At 36.7% G+C, this 25,326-nt stretch overlaps 5 protein-coding genes and 1 long non-coding RNA gene across 9 annotated transcripts; 3 read left to right on the forward strand and 3 right to left on the reverse strand.

The window, feature by feature from the left end:
• Positions 1-118: 118 nt before the first annotated feature.
• On the reverse strand, positions 119-8,979 carry LOC122531556 (protein MON2 homolog). Of its 2 annotated transcripts, none has more exons than XM_043659579.1 (25): positions 8,367-8,979; positions 8,054-8,185; positions 7,798-7,980; positions 7,470-7,706; positions 7,275-7,400; positions 7,009-7,206; positions 6,672-6,924; positions 6,448-6,601; positions 6,124-6,366; positions 5,745-6,031; positions 5,309-5,679; positions 4,999-5,211; positions 4,751-4,926; positions 4,512-4,674; positions 3,931-4,078; positions 3,599-3,852; positions 3,380-3,514; positions 3,049-3,299; positions 2,800-2,962; positions 2,580-2,723; positions 2,179-2,492; positions 1,925-2,109; positions 1,614-1,857; positions 1,367-1,443; positions 119-1,249 (listed from the first exon to the last, which is right to left on the reverse strand). In XM_043659579.1, exons 1-25 carry the CDS (start codon positions 8,484-8,486, stop codon positions 1,080-1,082), a joined length of 4,941 nt encoding a protein of 1,646 aa, XP_043515514.1. In that variant the 5' UTR covers positions 8,487-8,979; the 3' UTR covers positions 119-1,079. The 2 variants fall into 2 exon arrangements, with proteins under 2 accessions (XP_043515514.1, XP_043515513.1); XM_043659578.1 differs by having other exon boundaries at positions 1,367-1,449.
• A 199-nt stretch (positions 8,980-9,178) lies between these two features.
• Positions 9,179-12,059, forward strand: LOC122531566 (T-complex protein 1 subunit delta). Its single transcript, XM_043659610.1, has 9 exons — positions 9,179-9,488; positions 9,791-9,843; positions 9,921-10,010; positions 10,095-10,346; positions 10,434-10,529; positions 10,610-10,771; positions 10,856-11,200; positions 11,287-11,538; positions 11,628-12,059. Exons 1-9 carry the CDS (start codon positions 9,380-9,382, stop codon positions 11,871-11,873), a joined length of 1,605 nt encoding a protein of 534 aa, XP_043515545.1. The 5' UTR covers positions 9,179-9,379; the 3' UTR covers positions 11,874-12,059.
• Positions 12,060-12,575: 516 nt separating this feature from the next.
• LOC122531558 (folliculin-interacting protein 2) lies at positions 12,576-18,420 on the reverse strand. Of its 3 annotated transcripts, none has more exons than XM_043659582.1 (12): positions 17,813-18,420; positions 16,606-16,810; positions 16,408-16,497; positions 16,254-16,336; positions 16,091-16,161; positions 15,877-15,996; positions 15,536-15,767; positions 15,106-15,438; positions 14,952-15,036; positions 13,590-14,872; positions 13,056-13,512; positions 12,576-12,963 (listed from the first exon to the last, which is right to left on the reverse strand). In XM_043659582.1, the coding sequence occupies exons 1-12, from the start codon at positions 17,908-17,910 to the stop codon at positions 12,751-12,753; spliced, it is 3,270 nt and encodes a 1,089-aa protein (XP_043515517.1). In that variant the 5' UTR covers positions 17,911-18,420; the 3' UTR covers positions 12,576-12,750. The 3 variants fall into 3 exon arrangements, with proteins under 3 accessions (XP_043515517.1, XP_043515519.1, XP_043515520.1); XM_043659584.1 differs by lacking the exon at positions 17,813-18,420 and adding an exon at positions 16,856-16,950 and having other exon boundaries at positions 16,606-16,819; XM_043659585.1 differs by lacking the exon at positions 17,813-18,420 and adding an exon at positions 16,898-16,923.
• A 284-nt stretch (positions 18,421-18,704) lies between these two features.
• On the reverse strand, positions 18,705-21,142 carry LOC122531576 (dnaJ homolog subfamily B member 13-like). The gene is made up of 6 exons (XM_043659624.1): positions 21,011-21,142; positions 20,543-20,764; positions 20,192-20,336; positions 19,781-19,958; positions 19,334-19,505; positions 18,705-19,065 (listed from the first exon to the last, which is right to left on the reverse strand). The coding sequence occupies exons 1-6, from the start codon at positions 21,106-21,108 to the stop codon at positions 18,780-18,782; spliced, it is 1,101 nt and encodes a 366-aa protein (XP_043515559.1). The 5' UTR covers positions 21,109-21,142; the 3' UTR covers positions 18,705-18,779.
• On the forward strand, positions 18,834-20,201 carry LOC122531581. Its single transcript, XR_006307317.1, has 3 exons — positions 18,834-18,935; positions 19,232-19,858; positions 19,953-20,201. It is a non-coding gene; the product is annotated as an uncharacterized LOC122531581 (long non-coding RNA).
• LOC122531575 lies at positions 21,121-22,307 on the forward strand. The gene is made up of 2 exons (XM_043659623.1): positions 21,121-21,515; positions 21,710-22,307. The coding sequence occupies exons 1-2, from the start codon at positions 21,476-21,478 to the stop codon at positions 22,249-22,251; spliced, it is 582 nt and encodes a 193-aa protein (XP_043515558.1). The 5' UTR covers positions 21,121-21,475; the 3' UTR covers positions 22,252-22,307.
• The last annotated feature ends 3,019 nt before the right edge of the window (positions 22,308-25,326 follow it).

A 25,326-nucleotide genomic window follows, 5' to 3' on the forward strand; every position in this document is an offset into this window, starting at 1 on the left:
GATTAGAAAGTGTTTTCAAAAACTTAATATACAAAATCTATACTGTATCAAAAAAGTCATTAAAAATACAAAGCCTAAAAATATATGAAGGCACGATTTCTATACAAAAATAGCAATAAATATTTCAGACTTTTATTGAATTTTTGTATGGCTATTTACATCATTGTATCATAGTTTTTTAATATCATATCATTGTAAGAATAGCGAATGATAATTTCATATTATTTATAAAATCTTACTATATGCTCTAATCGCAATTAATTTAATATTTACAATATGTATTAGAAAAGCCAAGTTGTACATCAACTATGTACAGCAGCATGGCATGTGTGTGTGTATATATATATATATATATATATATATATATAATTCATAGTTCATCAATTTGCGCTTAAACAAATACATATTTAACATAATTTTTGTATACTTGCTTCGACTTCCTAAGACTACATTTTTATATGCTATATTTCATTCAAATATAAGAGACCACATTATATTACTTTTGTTTTTGTTCATTATAGACAATAATGCTGAATGAACTAAAAATTATACGCAACTATTTATAAATGTTATGTCATGTATATAGCAGTTCTTTGTTAGTTTAAGATTTTACAATAATAAATTGAATAAAAAAAAAGAATTCTGTGGTCGTTTTCGTACAAATCAAAGAATGGAAGTTTTTAAAATAATGTCAAATATATAACTGAAATGATTGTTAACACATCAAATGTTAACATATTTTTTAAATGTATCTCTATATAAAAATCTATTGCAATTTACACATTTAAATTAAGATATTTATACCATAAAGATAAAGATGATAAATGTTTTTTACCTTTGTTGTATTGTATGCTAATGAAAAACTTCTAAGATTTGTCTGATTCATTTCTCGATACATAATTAAATAAATAAAGATTTTTAAGGATACTTCACCTTAGACTCTTTATCTTGCACGTGTACACGGAAGTAAAAATTTCATGACAAAATTTATTGCACATGTAGCCGTAGTTATAAAAAGTTTACTACTTGGTTGTGTAGCAAACATTATTATTTCGAGTTAGGAGTAAAGAATGCAATGGTCAAACACCATTAGATGTTGTGGTACTATGAAGTGGTGGTCTCAATAAATCATGGTATTGAAGTAAAGCTTCTCGTAACGATCTTGATACCTGGCCTGAAGCCGTAGCTATTGTGCATTCAACTAGACAAGGATACAGTCCAATCAATTGTTCCCAAACTGATCTTTCGACTAAACAGTAAAATTTGAATTTTATTTTTTTTTTCATGTAACATTATTTACAAATAAAACGAGGAAAGTTACGTATGGCGTTATAAAAACTTAAATTAAATACGTAAATTAATTTACCTTTATTGGGTGGTGCTTTTTTCAGAGAAACTACAAGTGTTGCAACAGCTTTCAAAACAAATGAAATTTCTGATAATCTGTACCTAGAAAAGGTTTATATAATAAGTACTTAAAAATTAATATGTGTATATATTACATTTATCTGTAATAGTATTATACAATATTTTTAACCAATTAATTAGAATTTAGCTTGAAATATTTATTTAAACTAGTCCAGATTTAGATTTAGTTTAAACAAAACTATTACCTAGGTAATGGACATTTTCCACTTCGCCTTTCGTTTTCAATGTATCGTCGCAAAACTTCTTGAAACCTATGAAGGAGTGCAGTGACTGCTAACCGCCCAGCAACACCTCCCTCATCATTTTCAGGATTTTTGGTTGTATCATGATCCGACTCATTATTTAGTCCATCCAATAAAGAAAACTGAAGTAACGTTTCAAAGCATGTCTTTGCAAATTCCTCTCTTAATTTAGTCTCCCCACTATTTTCTACAATAATAAAAAACGTAGTATTATATTTATAGTTCCTTCTTTAATAAATATAAAAAAAATTTACCAATATTTGTCGTAGTTGCAGAGTGTATAGAGCCTTTGTTTAATAACATAACTACTCGTAAAATAAATTGATGAGGTATGTGTTGAGAATGTGGCAAAACTTCGTCTCGTAAAAGTTCCATGACTTGACAATCTACAGCTTCATCCGCTTGAATTTCCTCGACACCTCGTTCTACATTTAATATGCTGTAAAATAGAGCATTAAAATATTACCTTCATAAACGACAAGCAACACAAAAATTTATTACTAATCACCTTTTCGGAAATAGAAAATCATCTAAAGTACTCGCTAGTTCCGGCCACATACTTTGAAATTGTTCTGGGTACTTTCTCGCTAAAGGTAAGCCAGTATGTAAAACAGCAAGCAAACTAGTAACAGCTAATTTCCAAGTCGTTGGTGACGGGCAAGCATACTTCATTGACAAAGGCACGTGTAACGCTTCAATAATATGTCTTAGAACTTGTCCATCTATGACTGCCATTTCATGTGCTGTCTTTTGATATAATGTTACAACCATCGATAAGGCTTTCTCTCCAAAAGGAACATAATTCATAGTTACCCAATCAGCCTAAATAAATAGATAAAAGATACTAAATAAATACTTCTCTACAAAAACAATGTCACGGTTAAAAATCGAAACTGAATGGATACATACAGATACACCTCTGATTTGGGAGATGTGTTTCGTTGGAATTTTACCATAAGTGGGGGCTTCACAAGCCAGCTTTGAAAAACTCAGAAGTTGAAGGAATATTAAAACAATCATTGTTCGCAAATTATCGGGTCCATTTAGCGCTTCCTAAAAAAAGGAAAATTGAAAAGAATAATTTTGAAACAGAAAAAGAATGATTTTGATGATGAAATAGATCATATACTTTTTGTAGAAGTTCCATTGAATGGAGTACACCATCTTGTAAATGAGTAAGGACTACGTCTGGCATTGTAGGTAAAATATATGGCGTTGATTCGCCATGTACTGGAACTGCAACTGCATTTTTTAATACGATGCAGAGTTTTTGCAAATCGGGACCAGTGAATCTAAGAAACAAAAAGAAAAAAATATATATTTTCTTTTCCAAAACAGGGATTTAATCACAAGAAAAAATTAGCAATTCTAGATATACTTGTTTCTGATGTGTTGAAAAACAGCTGGGAATATATGAACTAATGCTGTTAAAAACGCTTGTGACGGTACATAAGGTTCTGCTTCTCCTTCCTGAGGTGGCGTTGTACTTTCCATTCCAATATTAAGCCATACACGCCATGCAACAATCCATAATGCTTCGGAATCGTTTGACTGAATCACTTCGTTATTGTCACTTCCTTTTTGGAGATATAAAATCTCTTGAAATGATTTTAAAGCTGCCAATGATACCTATTATTTTAAATATATAATTTAAACAATTTTTTTTATATATTTACAAATATTGTACATAGATACACACACATACACACCTCGTTATTTTTACTAAGCGCAGAATTTTCTATAAATTCTAATAAAAGAGACCAAGCTCTAGGAAAATCGCCCAACATTTGCAATAATTGTCTTTTGGTATTAAATACTCTTCCAACACCGCTTAACGTCAATACCTGCATACAGAATAGAATTCAACAAATCAACTTTATTAGTACATATTTTAATAATATATTAATGTATTAATAAATATGTATTACCTGCGTTTCTGCCCATTGTTTCTGTGCTGTATTTCTACTGTGATGAATAAGTATGTTTCCACTAGTATCTACTTTTTCGCTACTGGCAGAATTAGATAAACTTCTTACTCTATCTAACAATGGAAAAAGAACCTGCCAAAGTACAGCTTGCCATGTTGGCTGGTGTAGCAAACTACCGTGTGCAGATATTGTAGAAAACAGAGTTTGACTAGCTGATTTGCGTACAGCGGGTCGAGGATCCACGCATAAGTCGCCTTAAAAATATAGATATATTTATAATTTCTCAAAAATCTTTTATCGTCTACATAAAATCTTTCAATAAAATATATTACCTAGTCTTGCGTATAAACACATCCAAAGTTTGTCAAATGGTGGCATATTTGTTGTACCAGGAAAGTCAGGAAATACAGATGACGAATCTCCTTTCAGAGATATGCATAATTTCTCTTGATTTTGATAAAAGTAATCGCTTATGTTCCACTGAAAAAATAATATTAATATAACACCTGACTAACTATAGTCTATAAGACCTACAAAGTTTATTAATTATCCTATCAATTTATTTTGTACATAATACAAAAGAATTGTAATAACACATCCAAAATAAACTTCATTTGCCTGATTGTCTTGATTTAAAATTTTTTTTCATTCAAGATATTTGTACTTCAGTTTTAACAATTTTAGATGCTTCTAATTTCTTCTACAACTTAATGCGTGCACATCTTTTAATTGCTCTGATGTACTTGCAAGGAATTCCATAATCTGTAATCGAAAGTTTCAGCCAAAAGTCACCGAATTCGCATTAACATGTCATACTCTAAGCCTTTTTCAAATTAAGAAAAGAAAAGAAAATTATATAAGACAAGTTTAACAAAAAAAAGAATGTGAAACGCTTTTGGTCATTCATTCTTACCATTAATCCGACAGCAGTTAATGAAATATTCAATTCTTGCGTCTGAGAACCAAATTTTGCAGCTGTGTCAACACAAAGTGGAAGACAACGCCAAGGCATCACTGGTAGAAAATCGGTTACTACCAATTGTAAACACTGAAAGGCTATTCGAACTAAAGCTTCTCTGTAAAATATGTGAATATATAAAATTAAAATAAATATTTTTTACTAGATCAGAATTACTATATAATGATATTTACCCATGATGATCAGATACTGCTCCAATGATACCAAGTACCAAAGGCCAGCCATGATATAGTGTTTCTCCTGCTCCATGTAAAACTTGTAAAACACATTCTAATTGTCGTTGTCTTACATCTCCATGACGAACTGAGGACAATTCTGATAATGGTCCTAAAAGTAAAGTCTGCAATTTCTGCAATGGAGAAAAATAAATTACATTTTCAATATCCAATCTCTATATGTTTGGTTAAAAAACTTAACATACTTGATTATCACGCAGAGGTTGTGGATATTTGTGCTGAAGTGCCATTTTTACAAGATATGTAATAGCTTCAACTCCCCATTCTCTCATACGAATATGTGGATGTTGGCATACTTCTAACAAATGATTTGTTAATGGTCTCCATAAAACCTCAACACGCGGTAAGTTTACCAAACCAGTTTCCAAAAGTTTAGCCACAGCAAATAGGGAGGGCTCCTAACAGAGACGTTGCAACGTGATTGCAGTTGATATTTAAGACTTTAATGCTTTTTCCAATCATATGATTATAAAATATAAACTACTTCGCACTTACTCTATTAGAATAAGCTAATTCCATAGCCTCGTGGCTTAATTTGCAAAGTGCGTCTATCAAATGATGTAAAGCAACATCGTCGAGATGTTGACTACTTTCAAATAGTCTGCTGAGCATAGCGCTAAGTACAGGCAAATCTGCCATAACTGCATTCGTAAGTACTGCATTTGGATCAGCGGCGGTTCTTCCTGCTTTCAAAGATCCTCCAGTAGAAGGCTTCAAACCAAGTATCCAGACAAGATGTTGCAATGTCGTAAGTACCAAATGCCACGCACCACCAAGTATACTTCCATGGCAATGTGCAAGTGATAATAATGCACGCATACATTGTAAATTTTTTGCCGTCAACATAACTGGACCTTGATGTGCACCTATACCCACAAATATTTTTTACATCAATTTTAACTGTAAGCACTTCTAAACTATTATTACATACCAACTGGCAGAGACGCAGTGGGTAGAGGAGTACCAACAGCTACAACTTGCTGTCTATAATCTGGTTCACCAATAGTCACATTGTACTGAGTAGATTCTTGTTGTCTTGCAGTCGGTATACCTTGAGGAGCATTGTATAACACGGTCAATGCATAATGAGGAGGCAATGACGCTTTGCATATCGCAGTGATGAATGCGTCACGAGGAGTCTGTAATTCTAATTGTCCACACAGTGATGCAAAAGTTTGGATTGCTTTTAATACGTTTTCCGTCGCAGATTCGTCAGTACTAAGAATTACAGAGGAAAGTTATTTTTATACGCAAAAAATAAATTCTAAATATCACACAATTAAAATAATTAATCGATTAACTCTTCTTACCTTGCATCTATAAGAGGACTTAATGCTGCTAGTAAACCACACCAACTAGAATTAATGAGTTGCGTATGAAGTTTTCGTTCGAATTCACTAGGTTTGTAGGATTGATTTCCAGTTACAACTTCACTGGAACCATTGATTGCGAGAGCTATGGACCGTATAATGTCTAATAAACATGCATATGCTATGCTTATTCCATAGCCAATAGGAATCTGTGGTGGCTCAACCTTATCAAGCATGTCCAGACTAAGAGTCAATTTGATCACTTGTATTAACTTTTTATTAAAAAAGAGAAAATGATATTGAAAACAACAAAAATATATTTACTAGGTTGACTTAGCTTGGCCACTTGTGAATGTCGCAACTACCGGCAACCAAATGCCGCGTGAATAAAAACCAGGTTGAGGTGAAACACCAGGTCCTATAGGCATTCCCGTAAATAATGGAGAAGCCGTATTTTGTGGAATCGTTGTACTAGTCGCTAATATCATAAATATATTAATATTATTACTAACAATATTTTATCACTGTTATAGCAAATTAAAACTTACTCATATTAGTTTGGTTCATCATTTGGGGATTAACAAAAAGGCTATGTACATAAGCACCTAAACTATTGACAATATCTTGAAAAATATTGGTTGCATGAGGTTTTAAGTCATAACATTCACAGAAATTTGTAAGAAGATCAGACTGTACTGTCATTTTATGCAAAACCTCCAAAGCCAAGGCTCTTTGCCATGTTGGTTTATCAGGATCCAAAAATTTAACAATTAAGGATAAAAATATTTCACATTCTGTCACCTAAAAAATTAAAATCAATATTTTAATATTTTTATAAAATTTAAATATCCTTTGAGATGAATACTGAAAGAAAGTGATACATACCAGAAGGGAATGATATTTTTGTATTAAAATAGAAACAACTCGAAGAAGCCGCATGCTAATAGGAAAATAAGGTTTATCTAAAGGTGTAGCTTGTTGCAATGACGCCGGTACCGAGTTGCGATATTTAATATTGGGGGAAAATAATTTTATTACAAGGGCGCACACTCTTTCCTTTAATAGAAAGCTAAATTCCGGATGCTAAAAGACATGAAAAATTAAACAAACATAATTTATACATTATAAATTCATTAACTGTGATTAAATACCTTGAAAAATACTGATGAGAAGTTTGTTAAAACAGATTCTAGCAATTCCAATCCAAATGTTCGAGTCATTTCCGTAATTCCAATTAACCAATAAGGTTGATCTGCATTTACTAATTGTACTAAGTCCTAAAAAAATTTAAACCCCGTTAAGTAAATTTTATCAAGCAAAATAATAAGCAATATAAATGTACTTACTTGAAACATTAAATACGCATCAGCAGCACAAGGTCCTAAACTCTTAGGTGCTTGATTGGTAGGAATTTTCAATTCTTCCAAATTTATGTCATCTGAATCTTCATTATCAGGACTTTGTTCATCTTCTGCTACAACACGCTCAAATACTAGTGACACTAATTGTCTCACCGTCGCTCCTGCCGTGTTAATCGTTGTAGAATCTTTTGTAAAATGTAAGCGAAAACAAAGAACTAAATTCTGAAAATAACACATTGTTTCTTTTTTACAAATTATTCAGAATGCCAATGATATTAAAATTTTCTATTCTGTAAGTGATTTAAGTTATTACTCTTGCAAGTGTTTCTCCGTGAACAACAGTGTTGCTAGTTAATAAAAGAGTTACAGTTTGTAAAACTTTAACTTCTTCTGTTCCAGACTCCATTAGCATCCATAATGTATCCGTGATGTAACGCGCGCCTTTTTGATCAACAGCTTGCTGCGTAATTAATTTTTGCATCATAGTTAAACAAAACTGAAACAGACAATGAAAGGTTTAAAAATGTAATATTTGTAATCATATTTGAAAAAAGAGAGTTCTTATGTACCTTAATAATTTTTACATCTTTGCTCTCACAACCTTGGACCAAAGGGTATAAAATTTGATTAACAATATAATAAACTGGAGCGCCTGAAGTGTTCGATGCTGTCCTTATTTTTGCAATCCCCTCTTCGCACGACTGTAATAAATATTAATGCGATATTAATAAATCCGCATCAGCTGTTTCTAATAATTTTGTACTAACCTCTAAGAGAAAAAAATAGATCATTTTCGTGGAAAACTAACCTAACTTTTTATTGGATATTATATAATAACGTGCAATATATTACCAAGCATTGAAGTCAACAACAATAACGTACCTCCTTGATTTGTGGATACTTCTTCTTCGTCTCGGAGGCAAGAACCTTCAAGTCAGTCTGCAGCGATTCCAAAAATTTGGAGGTATTCTCCGGGTTAGCTCCGACAGCTGTGCTCGCCATCGTGTATCGAAATTCCCTTTTCCGCAACGTTATCGTGAAAATCTATATCATCGTAAATTACGAACAGTTTCCCGAGAAACACATACTGCCATATGAGAACTGATAGCGTCTAACTGATAGCAGATGAGTTGGCACATCCCATAGCGATTATCAGAAATGACAACGGACAGGTGACAATCTCACGGGTTTGTCTTTGCGCATCTTTGAATTTACATCGCTTCAACAACACTTTACCGAATAAACTGCTTAAGGCCCTTTAACAGAGTCTCGATCGAACTTCTTTAAAAAATCTCCTCTCGCGGTTGTTAGTTATTCGCATCTTAGTCGTAACACACTCATGTAAATAATGAACTGTAGCTCGCAATGGCGCTGATAACTCGTATGTATACCGAAATCATGTTTTACCATTAACCTTGAACCAACTTATAATCTAGGGTGGAATCCTCCGTGCTGTAATCGTACGTGTTTTTCGAGGTTACGCTTACATATCCCTGTAATTTTTACTTTAATTAACTGTATATCGCAACAGTACTTGAAATAAAAGAGAAAAGTTATCCAAATAAATCCAAATAAGGTGTGCACGACGTGAACTTGTAAAACTTATTTCAACGAGTCACCACGTGGTGTCGAGGAGTGTACACCCGAAAATGAACAGTGGATCCAATCTTGATAGTTTATAACCCAAGGTTTCCAGTCGTTTCTTGAACGTGTCTCATGCGTGTCCAGCACTTTCGTCAAGAGATATTAAGTATTTTTTCGAAGCGTTTGAAATATTGCGAGGAAAAGTGTCGCGAGAAACCATTTCCAGCACACAGAGGAACGAAGTTCCTTACAAACTCGCGTACAAGCTTCGTAATCAACCCAATCTAAGAAACGTGACCAACTTGCCGAAAATGACGGCGATCACGGCAAGCGGCGATGGACGAAACGCTCATAGCCAGGCTTATAAAGATAAAAGTAAACCAACAGACATTCGCAGTAGCAACATTAATGCCGCAAAAGGTGAGTTAATAATGCCGCTGATGTATGCTCGAAGTACATCTCAATTTTTACCGACTGCAGTATTTCAATTTTTCCCATTGTGACAAAAATCTTGCCTTATATAGTCATGCTCAACGTACCACTGGATTACTGTATTATTTATAATTTAAGTCAGTATTAAAATTTAAAATTTGCAGTCTTAATTATTAAAAAACATTTAAGAAAATTAGACTATGGATATGCGTGCAATTTTTTAATTTTATCAACATAACTGCAACCAATGCTTTCTGAATGAAATTTTTACATTGATTTTAATATTTCAGCTGTGAGTGATGCAATTCGTACAAGTCTTGGCCCTAGAGGGATGGATAAAATGGTAACATTCGATAAATTAGAGTCAAGTTTGTTCATTCTTTGTAGATATACTTAGAATATTTTGTTTTGCACATTTAGATTCAAGCAGGCAATGGAGAAGTTACAATTACCAATGATGGTGCTACAATCTTAAAAGAAATGAATGTTGTACATCCTGCAGCAAAAATGGTAATTCTTTAATCATATCGAGAACATTAAGGAACTGTGTATTGTTTTTTTTTATACATTATTTATTTGTTCTCACATTTACAGTTAGTTGAATTATCCAAGGCACAGGACATCGAAGCTGGCGATGGCACTACCAGTGTTGTTGTCATAGCTGGTTCTCTTTTAGAAGCTGCAGAACGTTTGTTACAAAAAGGAATTCATCCTACATTAATCAGCGATGCTTTCCAAAAAGCTGCAACGAAAGCTGTAGAGATACTGACAAATATGTCAATACCTGTCGATTTGCAAGACAAACAATCACTGATTAGAGCTGCAGCAACTTCCTTAAACTCAAAAGTATACCTTAAAATCTTTATACATAATTATAAATTTGCAAAATTCACAAAACTGAAATTATGCATTCTTTTTTTTTTTTTTTTTAAGGTTGTCTTTCAACAATCGAGTCTTTTAGCACCACTGGCTGTAGATGCAGTATTAAAAGTCACTGAAGAAGGAAAAGAAAGCGTTGTAGATCTTAATGTAAGAGATATGTAAATTACATTACAATGGTAAATGTACTAAGTTCGTGTATTGATACATTTATATTATTATATTGACAGAATATAAAAGTAATCAAGAAGTTAGGAGGTACAGTTGAGGATACTGAACTTATAGAGGGATTGATATTTACACAAAAATCTTGTAACATTAATGGACCAAAGCGCATTGAAAAAGCGAAAATAGGTTTAATTCAATTCTGTATTTCTCCGCCTAAAACGGACGTAAGTATTTTCAAAGAAAGAGATACACAAATTTAAGAAACTGTAATCTTAAATACAATTGGAATACTTTTGCTGTTACTTCAGATGGATCATAATGTAATCGTGTCTGATTACGCTGCAATGGATCGTGTTTTGAAAGAGGAAAGAACTTACATATTAAATATCGTAAAACAAATCAAAAAAGCTGGTTGCAATGTACTTCTAGTACAGAAATCCATTCTTCGCGACGCTGTTAGTGATCTAGCTATACACTTTTTAGATAAAATCAAAGTTATGGTGATTAAAGACATCGAGCGCGAAGATATTTCATTCGTATGTAAAACGTTAGGTTGTAGACCAATCGCATCATTGGATCATTTTGTTGCTGAAAATCTTGTTAACGCAGAATTATGCGAAGAAGTACAAACTGGAAATTCTAAGTTTGTTAAAGTTAGTACATTTAAAAATTATTATTTCATAAAATACTAAATAATATTTTTTTGTTGCAAATATTCTTTTATATCTTTTTATTGTAGATCACTAAAATACAAAATCCTGGACCAACAGTAACAGTTCTTGTACGGGGCAGCAATAAATTGGTCTTGGAAGAAGCAGAACGTTCATTGCACGATGCATTATGCGTAGTACGCTGTCTAGTAAAACAGAAAGCTTTAATTGCTGGAGGAGGAGCACCTGAGATAGAGCTTGCACTAAAATTAGGAGCATATGCTCAAACTTTGACTGGTGTTGATGCTTATTGTATTAAAGCGTTTGCAAATGCGTTCGAGGTAAGTTGTAACGTTCTTATAGTCTATATTTGATACTGAATACACATAGATTTTTAACATTTTCTAAATATATATTTTTAAACATGTAGATAATTCCATCGACACTAGCAGAAAATGCCGGATTAAATCCCATTGCAACTGTAACGGAACTTCGAAACCGACATGCCAAGGGTGAACATACTACAGGAATTAACGTACGAAAGGGTTCAATCACCAATATTTTGGAAGAAAATGTGATTCAACCACTTTTAGTTTCTATAAGTGCTATCACACTTGCATCGGAAACTGTTCGCAGCATATTAAAGATTGACGATATCGTGAATACAAATCAATAATTTATAAAAAATGATATTTTAAACATTTAAATTGCATTGCATTTTTTTCTCGATTAAAGAAATGCCACTTTATACTAGATTGACTTTATAATATCTTTACAATTTGCTGAACTAATAATAAAATCAAAGCGTTTAACATTTTCAATTTTTCTTATTATTGAAAAATAAAGTCAATCTGCTTTTATAAAAGAATCTGTTTTATATTCGTTTCCTCGTCATATTACTTATAATAAAATATTTTATGTTATAACAATAATTAGTTTTCTAACAAGATTTGAATACCAATGTTGCAAAAAAGATTACAATATTAAACAAAATACATAAAGTACAAAAATTAAGTTTTATTATTTATTTTTACAGAGTATATAAATTTAAATTTTTTTTTATATCGTGTAAAAAAACAAGTATAATTCCCACATATATATTATTAATAATATTAAACGTATAATTTCGTAATTCTATAAAAAGACTATTTTGCTTGTTTTGTACATTATATTTATATATTAATGAATTGTCATCCGTTCTTTTATTATCCGCTAAAAATTTAAATGTTTCAAACATTCTAAAATCTTTATTATAAAATATATATTTAAATATTAATATTTAAATGCAAATTAGATGTAGTTATATATTGCACAATAAATTAACACATTTTATAACATATACAAGCATTAGCAATTGAACGTAATCGATTAAAAAAAAGTTGTTTGAACATTCATGTGTCTTTTTTGTTGTTTAGAGAACGGACGATAGTTTAATCGGTATACCCAATACAACAATAACAATCTACAACCATGTTTTGTAAATAATGAGATATTTCCGCTATATCGGACAAAGTCTTACGTCCTAAAGTAAAATTCATAAAAATGAGATACAATCAAGTAAGTGTAAGACCAAACTTTTGGGCTATCTCAGGCGAGTGGGAGGTTGCAACCGCAAGTAAAAGTGGTATATCCGCTGCATCAAGATCAAGAGCGTTTGTCAAATTTGCAACGCTGGCATCGCATACTTCTGTTGCTAATAACATTTCAGCTAATGCTTCACTTTTTAGCCACATTTCTTTTAATTTTGCTTCCAATATACCTATACACTACAATTTTAGAAAAAGGACATATTTTATCAAACATATATTTTGCAAGGAATTTTTTTCATACTGATAATTTAAATTGTACAATTTCTTACTTGTGAAGCTGAATGATATTTTCGCCATAAATAAGCAAAGCCTTCCAGCATATTGGCAACGAGCCTTGACATTCCAATCAGTAATGGTGCAGTATGCGAAGGCATATTATTAGAGATGATTCCAACATGCCAAGTATCTAAATCCGCTAAAATACAAAGTGATTCGGCAATTGGTTGATCAATAGTCGGAAAACGTGCACTGGCAAGACATTCTTCACGTATGCAGTACCACCATTCTTTATCTACTTCGCAGTTATCTCTGTTTTCTTTTTCTTGGACAATTTTCTTTTTTCTCCTTTTCTTCTTTTTCAGCAAACCTTGTAAAACTAGACCCCACGTATAAGACGCCTCAGAGTTATTTAGTCCCAGTGATTCTGTGGGTTTTATTCTGTTTTGCAAAAGGGTTCTTGTAAAACCTGTCTCTTGATATGAGTCAGTCTTTTTCATTTTTTTCGTCCTGTAATTATAAATTTTAGATCTTAGAAATTTTAATCTTACTTGCTATAAATGTTTATTGCAGTTCACGACACTAACCGTGGCATCGGTAATTCGATAACACTATTAGCTTCCATCAATGCTTCTAGACTGCTCGATCTTGACAATCCAACATTTCCATCACCCACGGTATTACCACAAGTGCGCAATACTTCTGTTGCGTTAGTCGGAGTTTCTAAAACTTGTTTGCAGCTATCATAATTTTGTGAAGGTACGTAACCTTGCCCGTTACATTTTTGACAAAACCTTAGAGATCGTGAAGCTCCTGGTGGGTGGATACTTTTGGACGATTCAGGGAAGTTTCTTTGAATAATTTTTCTTAATACACCTTCTGGCAATTGTGCAGACGTGCTCGGTACTCTCGTGAACATGTACGAACACTGACAATCGTATCCAAGTCGTGATCGCGACAAGCTTTTTACAGATTTTTCTTCATCACCGAGCGTGAAAGAAACATGGGAGTTCTTCATCTCATTGTCCGTACTTTGTCCAGTTTGAAATTCTGACCTGGCTGAATGTAATTTCAATGTATCGTCAAAGTCCTGAAGAGCATTTATCTTAGAATTCGTGTACGCCTCGTCTAAATCGTCATCTTCCATTTTCTTTTCAAAATTACGCAGCGAAAATTCAGGATGATGTTGCATGTCAGTCTTGCCCGAGTCAGTATCTTGCGATGCAATTTCGCTTACTACTATTTTAACTTTGCTAGATGTACAGGTTTTCTCGTCGACAGTGCTTTTTTCATTACCGTCATCGTCGCGAGGATACTCCTTCAAAATGAATTTCGTTTCACGTTCAACCGGTTTCAGCATGAACGAATCAAGATTCGATTCCATCGTGATGCTACGTTTAAGAGAGCTAATTGATCCTTCCGTTCCTAATCTTTCTCCGTTGTATTGAGGATAGGAGCGTTGCATAATGGCGTTGTTATCGTCTTCCGCGTCGTACGAGAACTCTTGCGCGGAGACTTTTTTTCGAACAGACGTGCGTAACGCGCGTCGACAAGTAACAGATTCTCGATCGTTACTTGTCGCTTTCATAGTAAATAAATGCGGACGTTTTATTCTCGCTTGTTCCAGAAGACTTGCAGCTTCTTGAATGTCTTCCTCAGTAACGTTGCAATATTCGTATCGTTTCTGTACTACTCCACTACGAATGAAGTATGACAAGAAGAATAGAACAGAATTAACTAAATCGATTTTTTGAGGATCACCCGCAACAACCGTGTGTGCAACTCTGATGGGATTACTTAGCGCACCGTACAAGTCACCTAATTGAGCCCACAATGGATTACAAGGATACCAGGTGCCTAAGTTCTCCATCTAAAAGTAATTACCTATTTGCTGTATTTTGTACAATATTTTTTTTCTAAAAAAACAAAGAAAAAAAGATTCTTTTTACCAATTGTTGATCGTGGATTGGCAGTGTAGTATATATCCAACCAAGATGATATGTTAAAACAGCAGTTACAGCAGTACTTAAAAAACTAAAATACATGAAATGTTAATTTCAATCTTATAAAGACTTTTGAAATACTTTTCGTCGAGATACTTACAAATTGGTCGACTTTGTGTCGATATTATCCAGCAACTGACACATCTGTTCCAAACTACGATGCAGCATGTTCATTTTATGTTCTATCTTCACTGAATTAAGTAGTACGTCATGCCATAATAAAGGCGTACGCGAGTTTAAATCAGCATTAATGTTTGTAAGTAAACGTAATAACGAAACAATGAGCTGCGAGGAAGATCTATAAAGACGTTCAGGAAGCTGCATTCCTTTATTCTGAGCATTAACGTTACTCGAGTCAATACAGAAATATCGCAAGCGATCTAGCATTCCTTCCAACAGAGCCATGTGCTCCAACAAACAAATTTCTATTCTTCTGCAACAGGAGAGAGAGAGAGAAAGAGAGAAATAATTCAAGATAAAATGAAATTAATGTCAAAACATTCATTGATAATCTCCAATTAAATTCCAACCTCTCATGGCCTTCGGCTAGTTGAACCAACATCGTTAATCCAAGTCTCGTTTTATGACGTTTATTATGGCCCTCTTTATTATCGCTTCCACACTCAGGCCAGTATTGCACTCCAAACGTATCATCAGACTCTGATCGTGCTAAAGAGGTGGAGGCTCCACGCAGCCATCTTCGACGCAAGCTTGAAAGACTACCGATACCGGAGGAACCATTGCTCTCCAATGATTGCGAACCTGAATTAACATTGCATTACATCCCAAACAATAAACAGCAACTTTCGACAACGGGTCGCTTCTAGCTTGGCTCAAACACCAAGATATATTCGGCTTGCATTTAACTTACTCCCTGTCGGTGGTGGTATGTCTATATTCCACCCACTACCGGTGCTGGAGCAAGTCGAGCTTTTCCTGACACCAGCGTTTAATTCAGTTCCCGATAGATTTCCAGAACTTGGTCGGGACACTAAAAAATAAAAATTACGTATCATCATATTCCAAATGAAACTATACGATTGAAGTTAATCAAATGCCGATATTAGTTTGCAGGTGCTACCTACAAAGTGTTCGCATACTGGAATTAGAATCCAAGTTCACGGAACGACCCAACCCTTCGTCCGAGACTTTCTCGCTAAAACATGATTGAGCAATAAATCAGACACTGTATCCATCTATCTATCTTAACGTGAAATCAATAACTGTCTTGTTAGGAATAGAGCTTACTTTTGCTGTTTGCACACGTTGTGCTCCGTAGCAGGGAAGACTTTTGTGCACATGATACAGGACGGCGAGTTCATCGAGTGAATCTTGAAAACGAACAGATTTATTTACAATTTCGATAAAAACAATATTTTCCATATTAATGTATTATTCTTACCTTGAATGACGATCCTCTGTACGTCATCGCTACGGTACCAAACACCATTTCGCTCAACAAGCTGATGTCCTCCTCAGCCATTCTTTCTCGCTAAAAAAATATGCAATTGTATCAATTTTAATTACGAAATTTTTTTTACACATTTAAAGATTAATCGAAATTGTGTGTCATTTTCTCGGTTATTGTATTGTTTATTACCTCGAACATGGGATTGCTTCCGAGGCTAATCGACCCGACGTTCGACGAATCGGCATTGCTTTTAATGTTGAACGCGGTCGTTTTACTTTTACACCATTTTCTCTCCAACGGGAGGGAATCAAAGAGGAGTTTCCTTCCGCGCCATTCGCACTCGCGGAATAACAAAATCCGCACGTGACCTGTCCCAATGCATAACGCGGAGTTTCTGCAAAGAAAAAGAAAAAAGAAAAATCGATTATAAAATTCACACGATAACAATGAAAGACAGACAAACAAACAGCCAGAGACAGACAAGAACGACATATATTTATATTATGCAAGCGCAAGTTGAACAACCATTATTGGTATATATGGCTTCGTACGCGACTTTGAGACGCTCGTGCAGTGACTTAACAAAATAACATCTTAATTTTAACTCGCGATCGTCTAATATTATACCGAAATGATATATGCTGCCCTTTCTTACATAACTTTTTAATCTATAGCAGGTGTTAATTTTAAATGTTACAACAATCCCATGACCGTTTGTCAAAAATAATTCCCCTGTTGCATATATAAAATTCAAACACAATCTGCATCGTTTACTATAAATACTTTTATTTAACAATCATTTTATAAATCGGTAATTTAAAAAATTATTAATTGTATAAATTATGAATCTCAAATTACACATATACGTGTGGATACATCTCAATAATGATACAACATTTTTTACCGCAACGCGATCCAAGTATGTAATTTAAATACACGCGTGACTGTGTTTAAATAAACGAAGAGGGAAACATACACGGAGATCGATTTCACGATCTCGATACATAAGCCAAGTCACGAGTACGTTAGTAACGGCAAGATTACGTCTCCCGCCAATGGACAAATGGAAACCTAACGGGAGAGATATAGGTTAAGTTCGATGAAAAATGCTGCTGTCGGGAAGATTTTGCAAAACCATACGTCCCCCGTTTCTTATTTCAACGGAAGTCGAGTCTTCTCTGACGAAAGTCGCGCACGAGTAGCTGTTAGAACGATATAAAAAGGACAATCGATATCGTACGATCGTGCCACGGCAGATATCGACGCGAATGAACGAGATCGATAAACGTGGATCAATGACGATACACGAGCGAACGAGACGAAGACGAAGACAAAAAAAAAATAACGTGTCTGACGCGTGTCCGTGAAAAGAAAGAAAAGAAAGTGCCTTTCTCACCTATCGTCTCCTTCCGTTCCGACATTCGACGCCACGAGCGTTTGCACGTTGTTTCTGAAACTCTTCCTCGAGGGGAACAGCTTATCGAGCAAAGGCATATTATAAACGAGCCGGCCGTTTATAGCTACCGCATTGCTCGCCAACTTTGCCTCGTTTTCGGTCTATCATGTCACAGGGAACTACACCATACATGTTCCGCGAGTATCAGTCAACTGTAAATAAAGTCACGTGCGGAGGAGTCATATGATTGCCCGAGATTATCGTGTTTCATGTCCGACATTCACGGACATCCGCGCGAGTTGTTTATCGCGGGTTGTTCCCGTTCCTCGCTGCCGCGAGATGGAACGAGTTCCGCGGCCCGTAGAACCGGTTCGGCGGAATCCCGGCGGCTTTGAGAAGTGTCCGCGGAAACGACAAGGAACAGAAAAATCCGCTGGACAGGGATCGGATTATTGACTGCGCACGGAACATACGCGTTTCGCCGCGATGCAAGTTGCGCTGTGCACCGCGAGAGCGCGGCACCAAGGCAATTATTGGCCGTTACGCGTTTGAAATCGCTCGAAATCCTCGGCGAGAAGCTGCTAAACGACGACCGATTGCATTTTATAATCCTGCAGCAACGTGCCACTTTCTCGAGCCATCATCGATGTCTCGTCAGAGTCTCTCGAGCGTAGGTTAAGTACAGAAACGGTAAACTTTGGAAGTATTTCAATGTAACTTGGACGATTTTCAGAAATTGCGATCTATATGTGACAACTGTCGGGATCTATTTTGTAAGCGCGGAGAGATCAGAGGTAAAAGAGTTTTGCCTGATTGTATTTAATTTTTATACAAGAGGTCGTCAAACAATACATTCAAATAGTAGGTATAGTAAATTTATTTGCAATAACGTATGATAAATTGTACATACATTTTTCATTTGAAATTTCGACGAGCTGAGTTACTTGAATGAAAGAACAATAGAAAATCAAATGTGACGGACAAAGATCAATTCGCGATCGTCGGGCTGTCGACGCACGGGAACATCAAAATCCACGTTCCTACGCATTTTATTGGCCAGTATAAGACGATGGACGTATTCCGTATCCCTGATATCTTCCGACGTGTCGAACGCTCGTTTAACGTAAGTTTTATTGGATACTGGCAGATACACTGGATACTCGATGTTAAACGACATGATCAAGCTTCCTCTTTCCTTTGGGTCCTCCGGTAATGGCAGCCCTTCCCCGGCTACGCGTTTCCTGTAATCTGGCCTACCTTGCAAAGAAAAACAAACACTGCAAACTACTCGTGTAACTGACAACAAAATGATCATCGAAACGCGAGGCAGTCAAACACATTTTGTTCAAATACTTATGGGCAAACATTAGCTTATCTTATTCGAAATCGAGTTTCAACACTAATTATGTCTATTTTTAGATTCGATTATGCAGAACGTAAAATAATTACACGAGGCAAGGGGAGTGAAGAAAGGGAAGTGAAGGAAGGAATGGATCGGAGACTGAGACTGTAGACACGTACGTGATGACAGACGTTAGTGGTATTCGAAGGGTTCTGTCGTCGAGGGTGTTGACGGTGACCACTGTTCCGGTCAGTGCCTCTCGCAGAAAGATATCGACCGTCATGTGCAAGTCAGAGCCCTCTCTTCGGAAGGTCTCGTGAGGCCGGTCCTCCGTGATGAAGATTACATCCGCTACGCTGACGTGCTTTCGACTGAGTAAAGATATTATGCGAGCCACTACGATTAACCCATTTCTGTCCGCTACGAAACGTACGATGCATTTTAAATGCATCCTTCGCGAAATTCCAATCGATATACATATATGTAAGCTAAAAGGCTGTAACGAACTTTCACGAGGATGGAAGAAATTGTGCGATCGTCGCGCATCGTACAATTTGATTTCATGATTTGTCGGGATTGGACAGAAATGTTTTAAAACGAAGTCGAAGTACTGTTTAACAATTTACCAGGAATTTTCGTGGGTCCTTGATCACCCTCCTCTGGAAATACTATCCTCGTTCCCGTCGGAATGCCTGGCTTAATAGGTATCGTTAAAATTTTTTCTTTCGTCACTGTCCTAGACTTATCATCCCCTACCAGCACTAATCTTTGTATCTTCATTTTCTTTATCCCTCCAAGGAAAACCTATTTACATTGGCAAGTGGATTTAGAACCGGTCGTCAGTGTGTGCAACTTCAACGAGTAATAATTTAACCAATTATATTATGTACTTCAGCAAACTTTCGTCAATGACGGATGAAATGGATTTATGAAAGTGTGCAAGTGAAAAAGGTACAACGTTGAGTCACACATTGTCTAACTCAGTGATTAACACTGAGAGAAGAAAACTATAAATAAATAAAACGTCGATATGGTACCTCCACTAGGGTTAGGTACAAGGTTTTTATCAGAGGTTCTTCCTTGCGTTTTATACCTCGACCCTCGGGAAATTCGAGCAGAGTCAGAGACTGTGTTAATACGTAGAGTAGATCAGCATAAGGACTTTCGGTACCGAAGAATTCCCTGCAGAGATGCTCCTGATGAGAAACATGTAGGTAGATCGGATCGTAAATATTCAAAGTTTTCAAGTGACTGTTTGGTTTTAAGTCGTTTGATAAAGCAAAGGATTAATGTAACCGATGACAAAGTTGAAGTGTAAAAACAAAAGGAACAAAGATAGAATTAGAACTTTATTTATAAGTATTAAAATGATTGTTTGATTAAATTACTTGTAAGTTCTCATCGGTTCTCCATGATAAGTGTACGGTTGAATAAATCCTTCGGCTCCAGGCACGCCATTTTTAAGACCTTCTTCGCCGAATTGATCGTATATAGTTCTTTTAAGAGGATCTGAAAGCACATCGTATGCTTCGGCCACTAAACCGAAAATAGTATTCAAACATTCGCTCTTTGCTCTTTTAGGATTGTAACGTATCGCTAATCGTCGAAATCTGAAAATAATAAAACACTTGTATTAGTGAAATGAAAACTTTACCGTTTCATCGAAATACAAATTTTATTTTCACGTTGAAACAACAACACGTTGTTGGTATAATTTGATCAATTAATTTTTTTTTTTTTTTAGATAAGTCAGTCTGATTATGAATATTTTGCAACATGGAGACGTCAACGTATTAGTCGACAGACACGAAAGAAACATACATATGTACAGCATAAAGTGACAAGCCTTTACTCACGCAGCTTTGATTTCCAAATCATCACAGTTTTTTTTCAACGATAACACGCCATAGTAATCTATTCCACGTCTATTGCACGAACAAGATTCGCGTGACATAATTTGTTTTATTGTTCACTTTTATCAAAAACTTTTGAAATTATTCTGTTTAGACGGGATGAGTTTTTATGCGAATGCTTAAACGACTATCTTCTGTTGTTATACGCATTCACGGCTGATGTCACGCAAGAGGGAGGAAAAAAAAAAAAAAAAAGAGAAGAAAAGTAAAAGGAAGAAAATCGCATCGTTTCGCAACGATTTTTCAAGTGTTTTCAACAACCAACGCGCCCCTCTCGACAACGAAATACAATCTGCGCTCGTTAGCTCTTGTAATTATTAAGCGTCTCATATCCGACATTTATTGTTGAACACTGAACGATCGTTTAATAGTTATTTATTGATACTCCATGCGAAAGGGAAGACACACATGGATGCTTCTGAATTGATTTTGAATCTCGTGCAGAAAGGTAAGAGAGCCGGAATAAATTCCATTCCTGTCATTGTTGCCAGAATTTTCAACAACGTTTGCGTAGAAAATAAACATGACGCGATACTTATAATCTGCTGTCCAACAGCTGCCATTGTGATCTTTCTTTTTTTTTTTTTTTTTTCTTAAATTTGAGAAATACCGCGTGAAATTAAGCGAACGAACTATTTTCAGCCGCGATTAAAACGGAAGTCAAGGAGAAGGGTCTGTGCGATCGGGAACATTTTCCCAAACGTGAGGACAGTCCATCCCCTGATCGACACGCCGTCGCCGAGAACTCGTTTTCCCGCGGCGTGTCCGAGAGATCGTGCGACGATTGTAAAAAGGAGAAGGCGAAAGGTGAGATGTTCAAAGTTTCCCTGACGACGGCCGACGATGATTTGGAGAACGACAAGGAGAACGTGCCGAGGAAGAAGATACGCGTGGAGGCGAGGCCGATCGGCGATAATCGTGAGAAAAGCAACGAGGAGAAAATCTTCGTGCTGCAGCAACTTGGTCGATCGCAGATACATCCAGACGGAGGTGGATTCCCGGCGTTTCTATGCATCGACGACAGGATTGCCGACACAAACGGGGTTAAACGAAAAATTCCACGGCCAGCGAACGCTTTCATGCTGTTCGCCAACGAGTGGCGTAAAAAACTTGCCGCGGAGAATCCACGGGAGTCGAACAAGGACATTAGCGTTAGGCTAGTTTCCCCTTTCTGCAGTATATAGCTCGTAATTCGTTTGACGACAATCTTTGTTTGTCAATTTTTTTCTTTTTCTTTTTATTAAATGCTCGTGTTGAAAATAATGCATGATTTTTCTTTCTCGGTTTTTTTTCTTTTTTTTTTAGATTTTTAATAGCCTAAGAACGCAGAACCAGTATGTAATGTTATAAATCAGAATGTTTCACACCGTGCAGATTAGGCATTCTTTGGAAGAACATGGCGAAAGACGTGAAGGAAAAATACTTCGCCCTGGCCCGGGAAGTGGATGCGGAGCACAAAAGGAAATATCCCGGTACGCTTTATGCCTGCAGTCTCTCTTCAAACCAATATGACCTCATTTTCGCGTTTGTAACGGCTCGTCGAAGTATATCGATACGACTGAATGTTCGTGCCCTGTGTTTGGGATAGGTACACGATCGTTCCTTGTATCATCGGCAAAGCACGGAGCGAAAGGGCAACACCACTGGTGCAACTTTATCTTTACAATATAAAACGAAACGACTGCACGCGCCGCGAAATGTTATCGAACATCGGATAAATTCTACAAAAGAAAAAGAGAAAAAAACGTTCTTTTTCTCTGCTGAAAATTTCTTTTCCGAAGTCAATCTCTCGATTGTTCAATTCTCCTTGGAAAATTCTACCTTACCTAAACCCTTTCCGGTTTATTTTTATTTTCCGGCGTCAGTCGAGCTCGACGTTTTTCCCAATTTTTTTTTTTTTTTTCTCTCTGAAAGAAAGAAGAAAGAAACAAAAAAAAAAAAAAAACACGGATAGGGAAGAGAAAAAGAAAATAGTTTTCAACTGGCGAAACTCTGCGAAACTATTTGCTGCGAGATACGAAACTGCGAATGTGTTAATAATCGACGTCAAGCATTTAAGGAGGTTTCCACGGATTTAGCAGCAGCGAGGGACCGCGTGCAGTTAAAGGCCGCGGAGGATATTTAGTCGCGTGAATGCTCAGTAACGCGGGATATGTGAGGAATAATCGCGCTTGTCGGTGGGTGTAGGTAGTAGGTAGGTAGGTAGAGCGCGGTCGTGTATCGGGCAGGTTCCTAGAGTCGCGTCGCAATCAATACCTCCGGTCTCTACTGTTCCCTCCCGCCCGTTCCCCGTCACTCACCCGAGAATATTTCTCCGCCTGCCACCCTGTGCCCTGTACCCCCGACCCGCAAAACTCGTATCGCTCTGCTATCCCACCCACAAATCGACGAGCTATAATCGCATTTTAGCTCCCCCGCGATCGTTCGCTCTCCTCCTCCTCCTCCTCCTCCTCTCTGCTGGGCTAATCACGGAATTCAGGACGAAAAACAACGCGCAAGAGGGCATGCACGTACGTTCACCCACGACGATTTTCATAACTCGTGGGGAAAAGAAAAGAAAAGAAAAGAAAAGAAAAGAAAAATGTGAAGATCAAGCGTCAGGCTTTAAATGAAACTTCGACCGAGAAATTACAAATTCGAAACTTCGCTTTCTTTTCGTATTTTTGCAACAAGGCTTTTAGAATAATCGCGCTTCTTCTCGCGTTGAAATGAAAAGAATTTTACGTACTTGGCGTAAATCGACGTTCAAAGTCCAGTCGGTCGAACTCCGTGGTTTTAATTGGCAATCGACCGACGAATGGTCTGATTTCATTGACCATTGATTATGCCGTTCCTACGATCCGCACGGCGTTCGGCATATCGGCTTATAGTTGCACGAATTGAGTGACATTAGATCGGCATCGTACATTAGGTATCGCGCCAGGGCGCGCATATTCAACTATTGTAACTGTTTTAATTAATAGCGAATAATCGGCGAAATGCCGCGAGATGAACCGACACACCGGTGTGCAAATAGTAATTGCATATTAGACGAGTCGATCGCTTTCAGCCAATGCCTGTTTTCGCTCTTAGCATAATTAATAATAACCTCTTCCAATTATTACGTTTCCACCGGTGAAACTGGATATTCAAACGCGAAATACCTCGACGAGGTGAAGATATATAAAAGGGAAATGAAAAATTTACGTCTTCTCCGCGGACGTAACAGACGAGTCAAACTTTCCAATATACTCGAGACGAAAAAAAATCAAAGAGACTTCGGCGTAAGACGTTTCAGCTTCGTCGGAAAGCGCGAAACGTTTCATTTACAATTACGTATTTTGCAGAGTCAAAGTTTAACTAAAGTGGAAGTCAGTGACACGTGTGTGTCCGTACACTGTGTATGAGATTGAGCAGAGAAAGAGGTGAAAGGATTCGGGTGTTTCTCTGGACAACGATAGCCACCGCCGCCAGCTTGAAAATGCCGATGGGGGAGAGTGGAAAGATCCGGAGCTGAATTCGCCCTAGGTAGACGACGGTAGTCGCGCAATCGACGCATGGTGGGCCAGCGCGTAGCCGAGCAAGCCGAGCGGTCAATTAAGATCACCGGAAAGTGTCGATATGCTCTGCGCGAGCGTCCGAGGACTCGCGTGCATCTGCGCGACTGCATCGCACGCGTGACGAGGAAAAAGAGGGGTGACGCACGGTCGCGCCAAGGGAAGCCGTCAAAATGTCGAGGCTCGTGCATCCAGCGGGCATATCGAGCCAAAGACACGCGGGGGAGGAGTGTCTCTCCCTCTCCCTCTCTCTCTCTCTCTCTCGCTCGCCTCCCTCCGGTGTGTAACGATCGTCGGTCATCGATCCGCTATCGCATCGACGCTCGGTTGCTCGAGAAAACGAGAGCCTCCCGCCGCTGCGAACGTCACGCAGATTTTCCTTGAAAAGTACGGCCCGAGGATCGATCAGGCGACGTCTATCTTGCCGTTTGATTACCGCTGGAATTTTAGAATCGATAGAAATTATATATATATACATACATATGTCTTTAGAAAAACACGCAGCGCGTATCATCTATTATTGCAGTACTGGATTTGTTATAGCTTTGAAAGTTCAGAAGTTTAGAAGAAGCCTAGAATCGTATAGAGTTTGGCTTCTAAATGTAACAATTCTGAGATTCTTTTGTTTCATCATCGTTTGCTGAATTGATTTTCACTGATTGCCCCATTCCGAATTAGTCGAAAATGAGCGCAGCGGGTGTACCTGTACGGCGCAGTGGAAAA

Source organism: Frieseomelitta varia, unplaced genomic scaffold, assembly GCF_011392965.1.
Source record: "Frieseomelitta varia isolate USP_RPSP 00005682 unplaced genomic scaffold, Fvar_1.2 scaffold_405, whole genome shotgun sequence".
Taxonomy (NCBI): Eukaryota; Metazoa; Arthropoda; class Insecta; order Hymenoptera; family Apidae; genus Frieseomelitta; species Frieseomelitta varia.

Coding starts and splice junctions, on each gene's coding strand:
- LOC122531575 (XM_043659623.1), top strand. CDS start 21,476: ATGGATGCTTCTGAATTGATTTTGAATCTCGTGCAGAAAG. Junction 21,516..21,709: donor TTTGAATCTCGTGCAGAAAG/GTAAGAGAGCCG, acceptor AACTATTTTCAG/CCGCGATTAAAACGGAAGTC.
- LOC122531566 (XM_043659610.1), top strand. CDS start 9,380: ATGACGGCGATCACGGCAAGCGGCGATGGACGAAACGCTCATAGCCAG. Junction 9,844..9,920: donor CTAGAGGGATGGATAAAATG/GTAACATTCGAT, acceptor TTGCACATTTAG/ATTCAAGCAGGCAATGGAGA. Junction 10,011..10,094: donor TACATCCTGCAGCAAAAATG/GTAATTCTTTAA, acceptor TCACATTTACAG/TTAGTTGAATTATCCAAGGC.
- LOC122531558 (XM_043659582.1), bottom strand. CDS start 17,910: ATGCCTTTGCTCGATAAGCTGTTCCCCTCGAGGAAGAGTTTCAGAAAC. Junction 16,162..16,253: donor AACGTGTGCAAACAGCAAAA/GTAAGCTCTATT, acceptor ATCATGTTTTAG/CGAGAAAGTCTCGGACGAAG. Junction 15,997..16,090: donor TTCCAGTATGCGAACACTTT/GTAGGTAGCACC, acceptor TTTATTTTTTAG/TGTCCCGACCAAGTTCTGGA.
- LOC122531576 (XM_043659624.1), bottom strand. CDS start 21,108: ATGTCACGCGAATCTTGTTCGTGCAATAGACGTGGAATAGATTACTAT. Junction 20,765..21,010: donor GATTTGGAAATCAAAGCTGC/GTGAGTAAAGGC, acceptor TATTATTTTCAG/ATTTCGACGATTAGCGATAC. Junction 19,066..19,333: donor CCACTAACGTCTGTCATCAC/GTACGTGTCTAC, acceptor TTTGCAAGGTAG/GCCAGATTACAGGAAACGCG.
- LOC122531556 (XM_043659578.1), bottom strand. CDS start 8,486: ATGGCGAGCACAGCTGTCGGAGCTAACCCGGAGAATACCTCCAAATTT. Junction 2,963..3,048: donor TTTCAACACATCAGAAACAA/GTATATCTAGAA, acceptor TTTGTTTCTTAG/ATTCACTGGTCCCGATTTGC. Junction 2,110..2,178: donor GATTTTCTATTTCCGAAAAG/GTGATTAGTAAT, acceptor TCTATTTTACAG/CATATTAAATGTAGAACGAG.